Raw genomic sequence first — 8,486 nt, 5'->3', positions numbered from 1 at the left:
TCATAGTTAATGTCGTAATATATGATCGTTGCTATAGTTAGAGATAAAACTTTATTGTTTGTCTTGTATATTGCTGAATCTAACTTATTTCACAATGCACTTTGTTTGTTATAGGCTCGTGATAAAGACTTTGGTTGAACGCATGTAAAATTAACGAATTCAAAATGATCATAACATTGCTCCTTGCTTTCAGTTTTAAATCTGTGTATTCTACTTTTAATCAATATCGGTAAATATTTTTAATATATCTTCTGAACTTTTTTAAAAACACTGAACTAATATTGCTTTTTAAACAAGTTTCTTTAAAGCGCTTTAGCGCAGTTTGATATAGAAATTAGCGTCGGTCTTGGTGCATCTACACAGCCCAGTGCACATGGCATGCGTTTTTCTAAATTTATAGCGAAGAGGCACATATATAGCCAGTGGTCAGATCGGATTTCTTACATTCAACAAACGTTTTCTGCGGAGGTAGTGGGGTCAGCTTCGAGGACATCTTCGCCGACCGAGAAAAGAAGAACAAAGTGTTCTGTGAAAACTCTCCACAGATGAAAGAGGTGCTGTTACCGCCGGTGATGGTGTGAGATGGTAACAATGAACTTGACGAGTTATTAGGAAGATTTGCTGAGACATCCTCTAAAGTTATTTACGTTGGATTCTCTTAAGTTCCTGCCCATATCCACACTGTTGATGAGAGCTTAGCGCGATCGATGTGCCAGGAGAAGTAACAGCAAGTCTGTGCCTCGAGTGGAAACTATTATGTTATCGACATGCCCGCTATGACTGACTGCATAACGAACAAACTTCGTATCGGCTTCCTCTTGGTTGGATCTCAAAAAGGCTACATCTAGGCCAGGATCTGAGCAGAATCCACTTCGTATGAAAAAACCACCAGATATACTACGATTGCAGAGTCAGTGCCTGCGAGATAAGTTCATCTGAGAGAATCCGTGCAAAGTCCGCTTTGTTGTCTCCCAGTGCCAAAAATGCTCGCCACTTCATCGGCCGCAACTGAACCTCTCTTATGAACTTCAATGACTCTGCTCACAGGCCGCGCCGTGTTCTCGGAGCGTCGACTTCTTGTCGTTGCTTTTATGGAGTGCCTCCCATCGAGTAACACATCAATCCTCTGGTATCCAGGACCTTTCCGTAAAACAGTGTTCACGTAACATTCCGCAAACCCACCGAAAGCATTTGCATTTTTTGGTTTGCCAATAGCTGCCACCATAATTAGTATGCTACCACCAGGGCGAAGCCATCGAAGAACAAACTGACTCTAGGCACTGGACCTTTTCTTCTGAGAAGGTCTTCTAAAATTGACTTGTTTCACACTTGTGGGGTTCATTTCTGCGAGAAACAGTGGCACCGGCATTATACCTCAGATGCTACAATATGGCTTGCATGTTTATCTCGCGTCTGCCTTCATACACCGTCACTAGACAACATAGAATACTCTGGTTTCCATGCAAATTTAAAGACTTTCTCTTTTTGCGGCTAGTTGCAGCACTTTTAACTTCATAAAGGCTGGCAAATAGAGGTGGATTATTCTTTCGAACAGGGTCACGAAAGTTTTTCTTGCATCCCTTCTTCCCGTTCCCGTTCTTTCTCTCTGTCTGAAGATAGTAGCCTCCATTCCACGAATCGTTCAAGCTGAGTCTGTCCAATCGAAAGATCTTGTTTTATTTCTAGAGTCACGAGATCTTTCTTGGCAATTTTTTGCAATGTCTCATTTGTCCGTGACAAGAACAACCCGGATTTTGTTGTGTGGAATGTAGAGAATTCTCAGCTTCATTATCTTGCTTCTGTCTCTCCTTGCCACTCTCTTTGTGGATAAAAGCAGTCGTTATGGTGTATGTCAAACATCGCTGATGTTTGTGGAGCAATTCAATTACAATTTTCTATTAATACAAGAATCACATTCATTTTTAAACAAAATGATAACACTATACCCATGATAAAGTGAATTTTTATGAGAGGGCGTGGTCAATTCTCACTGGACGGCTTGATATTCATAGAAACGGTATAAAAACTATCAGAAAATTCTTAAAATCATTTTACAGTATACTTATTATGATTTGAACGAATTTCTGGATGAATATTGCTTAAAATAGCTAAAGGAAAGAAAATTCCTTATTTGGACCATGACGTCATTATTAAATGCATCAAAACATCATCTTAACGCAAGAATTAAGCTTGGCAACATTGATTTTCGAAATCAGCGTACTCGATTTAGTAAAAATAGCTATGTTGCCAAAAATCAGACAAAAATGCCCGTGGGTGTCACATTTTGGACTCCTGGGCACCTGACTATTCAAGGTAATTAAACAGACTTCCAGTAGCACAACTTGCAGCGATCATGCAATAAGATTTCCCTTCATCATATAATTTTCATAATTTTGATGGCATTGAAAATGGCGGATCCTGACTAGGGTCCTTTGAAACAAAGGTTTGACTGTATTATGACTTACATGTACTTTGTACTTTCATGCAGCATTCTTTTTATGATTTGTCAGTACAGAGAAAAACATGACAGCATTGGCAGCTGTCCTATGTTCAATTTTCATTACCACAAGCTCACATTGATTCAAGCTTCCATTTCACTCCCACCTATAGGATGTACAGCACCATTTATAGAAGGGGTTGACACAAACTCGACATAACACTTTTCAGGAAATTCACATGGAGCACTATCCAGTTCAAATAACACTACACTGGCAGGATTCTGGCTGACTGAAAGCACATTTGCTGGGACAAACAAAGTGTTCTGTGGACCGACTACTGGCCAGTAGCGACCCAAGTTGAAGCCGTTGACAAACGCTTGACCTTTACTCCACCCTGGCATTTGAAGAAACGTGTCAAATGAAGAATTTACAAAAAATTCTCCATGGAAAAAGGACGGAGCAAATGCATTATCCCCATCAGATAATTCAATTTCGTGTTCATCAGAGTTAGATGCAAAGGCAAATTCATCGGCAAACAGGTTTCCTAAGTTAATAGGATATATCTGCCAGTTCATTAGTGTTGTTCCACTTAAGGTGACATTGCCGAGGATTCCTTTTGGATCAGCGATTCCATTATTGCGTCGTCCCATATTCTCCACAAGAATATCTAGCTGAAGAAAGTGTCCAATGTTAAGAGCCACAGTTTCGCCTCCTGGATAGCCAAACATTGTGGCTTGACGGACTTTGCCGACATATATGATTGCTCTGTCACGCAATAAGCCGCTGATGCTTAAGGTGGCACCAGACTCGTAAAAAGATTCCGGAATCTGTGTTCTGTAGAGAATGAAGCCATAGTTCTGTCCAATCTGCTCCATAGTTAAAGGGAAAGAGGCATTCACAGGACCATGACTAGAAAGATTTGCCACAACATCTAGGAATGTTGCCATTTGCGACATTTGAACTTTACCATAAGCAAACTTTGTTGTGTTAGCAGGGACTGGAATAATTGGTATCTTCTCATGCCTGGCAATTGTCTCTTTCAGAATGCTAAATTTTGTAGTTGTGTCACCAGCTTCTGACAAAGGGGCATCGTAGTCATAACTGGTAATGCTTGGTATTAGAACATTTGAAGATTTGTTATAACCTGCCCCGTTCATAAAGCCAAAGTTAGTTCCTCCCTCATACATGTAAAAGTTGACGGATGCGTTCATGGACAGAATCTTGTCAAGAGTACTGGCGACATCTTCTGCAGGTCGTGTTTGGTGAGGCACACCCCAGCGGTCCAACCAGCCTGGGTAGAACTCAGTATTGACCAGGGGTCCCTTGGGGGAAAATTTGCGCATAATTGCAAATGCTTCTTCTGGATCTGTCGATGCTCCAAAGTCGACAGTGGCATACAGTGATGGGATAGTACCACATTTTAAGTCAGTCTCTGAATCACCATCGACTGTAAACAGAATAACATCATTGCCAAGATACTCGCGGAATAACTGTTCAAGAAATTCCATGTAATCGTGATCACAGGCGAAGTAAGACCCATACTCATTCTCAACTTGGACTGAAATGATTGGTCCGCCATTTGCATACAACAGAGGTTGCAGTTTGGGTAGAAGTACTCCCATCCAGGACTCTACATAGGTCGTGAACTCGTGATTGTCCATGGATCTTAAAATAATTGAAGTGTTCTTCACAAGCCAGGGTGGGTAGCCGCCAAACTCCCATTCGGCGCAAATGTAAGGACCTGCTCTGACAATAACTAGAAGACCAAGGCTGTTAGCGAGCTCTATGAAACTGACAAGATCTGCGTCTCCATCAAAGTTGTATTGTCCATGAGTCGGCTCGTGAATATTCCAAGCGACATAAGTTTGGACAGCGTTTAAACCTCCTGCTTTCATCTTCATAAGCCTGTCTTTCCAGTAGAAACTAGGCACTCTAAAGTAATGAAAGCTTCCTGAAATGTAACGAAATGGTTGCCCATCTTTTAGAAAGCAATCGTTTTCGTAGTCGATGACAAAAGAGCGTGACTCGGAGTAATGTAAAGCACACAAAAAGGCCAAGGAAGCCAGAACCAACTTCTGAAAAGCAGCCATTGTCACTAACAGTGCTTTTCAGTTTTGGAAGCTCATGGAAATCATGTGACGTGCACGAGAGAGAGGCTCAACCGTGGAGGCTTGCGTGATACCGTCACGCAAAGTCAAAGCGCACAGTAACGCCAAAAGCAGGTCTGCACCAAGAGAATATGAGTACTACACTGAGCCAGCGGGCCACAAAAGAAGTACATTTAAAAGGCTAGAAGTGCAGGAAGTGTAATGTAGATTGTAAGTTTGTTATGGTATTTTACACATTCAGTATATTTTAATGATGACGGGTTTAATACTGTCCTAACTCTTGCACCTGCCGCCGAGCCGCCACCTGGACAGACTAATAACCTTCTCATGAGCTATTTCTTGAGAAAATTTAATTCTGACTTCTGCTGATTTCGCCGATTTATAATACACGGTACAACTTCGTCGCATGCGACAAGCTTGCGATAATCAAAGGCAAAATCGTACCGTCTTCTTCGCGCCTAAGGTTAACCTAACATGAATATTAGCTAGATGCTTAAACAAACGACAAGTAATAAAAAAAAACTACATAAGGAAAATTTACAACTTTATGCGTACCAATTTGCCTTCGACAAATTCGAAATTAAGAATAATGCACATTTTTTCAATGCGCATGCGTATTTGTAGAAGTCGTGTCATTGATTGTCCCACATGCTTTGTTGCGTGATGTTCAACGAAGCGCCCTGCCTTTCCATTTGTCAGTAACTCTGGTTTTCCTTCAACACGCATAAATCTTTCGCCTTTTACTAAAGATTTCCGTGGAGGAGAACAACTGAATGAGTCTATAGACTAATTTTTCGTTGCCCTGCCTTTCGGCGGGGCTCCCAACTTAAAAGATGTGAAATACTCTGTCTCGAACACAATAAAAGCTGCTGGTTTCTATCAGACGATAACTCGATCACTCTTGTCAGGAAAACGGATGGTACCATAGAATCAATAAAGAAAGACGCCCGTTTTGTTTACGATCAGTTGAAACGCACGCGCGCGCAGTGCAAGTAAATGGCGTACGGACGAACAATCTCGTCCCCGGAGGTCGCGATCCTTTTGGTCTGCGTCAGGCATCGGGATGTCTGGGCTATTCTGAAAGCCCGCCACAAAGGCGTCTAAATCTGATTGGCTGTTAAAAACTTGTTCGCTTCACCACAATCTCCGGCACACTGGCACAATCAAACCGGGACCAGGATTTCCTGGTTCAGGTTTTGGATTTGTCAAGGGGAACGCAGGCTCTGGGAACGAGATTGCAGGTCGATTGCAGCACACAGCGGTCAAACGTCGCGCGCGTGCCACAGTTCACGCCAAATCTTCTCCAAGCTGCTCCAAAAACATTCGCTTTAAAAGCCAAAAGTTAACGCCGTCCCTGAAAAGTTAAGGTTTATACGCAGCTTATGGATGGCGAATTTGATAATTGATCTTCACTGAGTTTCCCCAGCTTGAATTTTCCTTTCACTGTGCTATTTCTATAGCAATTTCTTACAAACGTTTGCACACTTTCGAGTCATTTAAATTCTGAGGAAAGTTTGAGGCGTCGAAGACCGGACGTGACGTCACATTTTGCGTTTGACCCGGCTGTAAAACTCGAACCGGGGTCTTCGGTCCCCTGACCAGCGGTAGTGATTAATTAACCCGAGTCTAGTTGTAAATAACTAAACAAAGACCACTAACAATAAATTTTTTGGTGCTTATATGTCAAGTGGTTCCAGCAAATTATCCAATAAACGCAGTTCAACTCGAGCCATTTGCCTGACGTTTGCGCTGCATTTAGCCATGACATCAAGTTCTGACAGGAGTCATAATCCGTGAAAGATCGGCTTTGATGTCTTCTGAGTGTTTTAATGGTTTTTTAAAAAAAGGGGCCATGTCACGATATTGTAAGGCATATTTACGATTTACAAAATTACTTTTAAAATGGAGGAAACCTCAAAATAATTGCTTTCAAATATATAACAACACCAAAAAAGTAAAATTAAATCGAAAATAGGCAAGGGTGGTCGAGAGTAAATAAGACTATATGACCGATTAGGAACGAGAAACTAAAGACGAGGTACAATGTTTTACAACACCGAATGCGCCCTCCAAGTGACGTATAGTTCTTTTTAAAACGTAGGTGTTTTTGACGTAGTTCAGTTAAATGACGATAGCTTTTAAGAAGCTCTAGTTTGAAATCCGTCAGAAACATTTTAACTTCCTGTCGAAAAACAAGCCATTTGCGTGCAAACGTTTTGTTGATTTTATGCAAAAAAAATCAGTGTGCATTTTAACCAGCATACCGTATATTGTATAGCCTATCAGTAAGAGTGGTGTTGATAAAGCCTGAAAATTTCGCACTCTTTTCAAAATTATTTTCTGCCTTCTTCTGTCGATGCAGACAAACCCAACATGAATATTAGCTGCTTCAACGAAAGACTGAGCAGTGCGGCATCCATCTTTCTCTCACTGTGGTTCTCCTTGTCTGGTTTAGCAGCTGTCATTGGAAATGCAATTGTGTTATGGTTGTTCTACTGCAACAGGTCTTTGCGAACAATTTCCAACCGATTTTTAGCCTCGTTGTGCGTAGCAGACCTCTTGGTAGGGCTTCTTATAGACCCTACATGGATAGCCATCAGGTTTTTCACTCTGCCTCAAAATCCTCGACTTTTCTGGATGAACATTATAGACATGCTGTGGATTCACACAACTGCCGCTACAGTGTTTAACTTATGCTGTGTCTCCGTAGATCGATTTATTGCCATCCGCTTTCCGTTTCGTTATCAGGACATTATAAACAAGAAAAGATGTTATATCGTAATCACTATGGTGTGGTTGATCTCATTGTTTCTTCCCTTCTCGTCGCTTTTGGGAGACACTCCAGAAAACAGAGATAAACTGTGGCTGTCTTTAACAGTTATAACATTTGTGGTTCCAATAACGGTTGTCATTTTGTGCTATTTTTGGATCTTTAAAGAAGCGCGAAAACAAGCTAGAATGATAGGACGGCAAGAAATTAACCTCGACGAGAACAATAAAGTCCGTGCTTTACAGAATTATAAAGCCCTGAAAACCATTGGCTTTGTGTTGGGTGTATTTATCGTTTCGTGGATACCCTGTTTAATCATTTCAGTTGTAAATCATCATGATGTTACAGAACATGACCAGTGCATTGATCAAAAACTGTACTTTGTTGTGTGGCCCTGGATTGAGGCAATCGCGTTTACATCATCGGCGATCAACCCGTGGATTTACTGTTTTCGAAATGGTGAGTTTCGTGAAGCTTTGCGCGTCAATTTTCGTTGTTGTCCATGTTTCAACGCAAGAATTTCACCAAAACGTAAATCAGACAGGAACCAAAAACTGGGAAATGTCGGGGCTCTTGCCAATAAGGCATTCGACGAGACAAAACTCTAAGGACGACTGGAATCTGGAATTGGATGAATTTCTCTTTGGTAAAAATGTTTCATTTTGGATCGGGTTAAATGAAAGATTCATTTTCTATCTTTCTCTCAATGACACGTGTGCATGCTATAAAAATAGATGTTATTTAACCAGCTTGTTTGGACCCTATTGAGGAAATATTGGTCGACTTATGTATCAAATAAAATTTAACTAATTTAAAATGAGGTTAAGCATAGGCTTGCATGCATTTATGGAAACAAAAAGTAGAAATTGTTACTTACTGTATTTCAGTACTCGAAAGAAGTGCCGCCAGCTTGTAATGCTAGAAGACTACATTTACTATCATAGCGCCCTCTTCTTCGCAGTAAGCCTCTTTCGTACTGCCTTGACCGCTGGCAGTTTGGAAGCTGCGGGGCTGGGGATAGGGAACGAAAGCGAGCGCGGCCCTTCCCACTCCTCCTCGCCCTCGTTCTCCCCTTTCTACCTCCCCCTCCGCTAAAGAGCCTCTGTGGTGGAGAGAGGCAACGGCACGCGCTATCAGATTTGCGAGTAGGCTTTTTTTTGAAAGAAAATT

General features: G+C 41.4%; 1 protein-coding gene, 1 non-coding gene and 1 pseudogene across 2 annotated transcripts; 2 read left to right on the top strand and 1 right to left on the bottom strand.

Annotated features, from left to right (window-relative positions):
* Positions 1 to 2,310: 2,310 nt before the first annotated feature.
* Positions 2,311 to 4,839, bottom strand: LOC144655180 (beta-galactosidase pseudogene; annotated as a pseudogene).
* A 406-nt stretch (positions 4,840 to 5,245) lies between these two features.
* Positions 5,246 to 5,366, top strand: LOC144655742 (U5 spliceosomal RNA). The gene has a single exon (XR_013571198.1). It is a non-coding gene; the product is annotated as a U5 spliceosomal RNA (small nuclear RNA).
* A 1,537-nt stretch (positions 5,367 to 6,903) lies between these two features.
* LOC144655207 (beta-1 adrenergic receptor-like) lies at positions 6,904 to 7,983 on the top strand. Its single transcript, XM_078515427.1, has one exon. The coding sequence runs from the start codon at positions 6,920 to 6,922 to the stop codon at positions 7,922 to 7,924; it is 1,005 nt and encodes a 334-aa protein (XP_078371553.1). The 5' UTR covers positions 6,904 to 6,919; the 3' UTR covers positions 7,925 to 7,983.
* Positions 7,984 to 8,486: the final 503 nt, after the last annotated feature.

The sequence above is a fragment of the Oculina patagonica genome, chromosome 5, assembly GCF_052425735.1.
Source record: "Oculina patagonica isolate OP01 chromosome 5, crgOcupat, whole genome shotgun sequence".
NCBI lineage: Eukaryota > Metazoa > Cnidaria > Anthozoa > Scleractinia > Oculinidae > Oculina > Oculina patagonica.
Note: the sequence above shows the minus strand (reverse complement) of the source record. Positions and strands in the feature narration are given on the sequence as shown.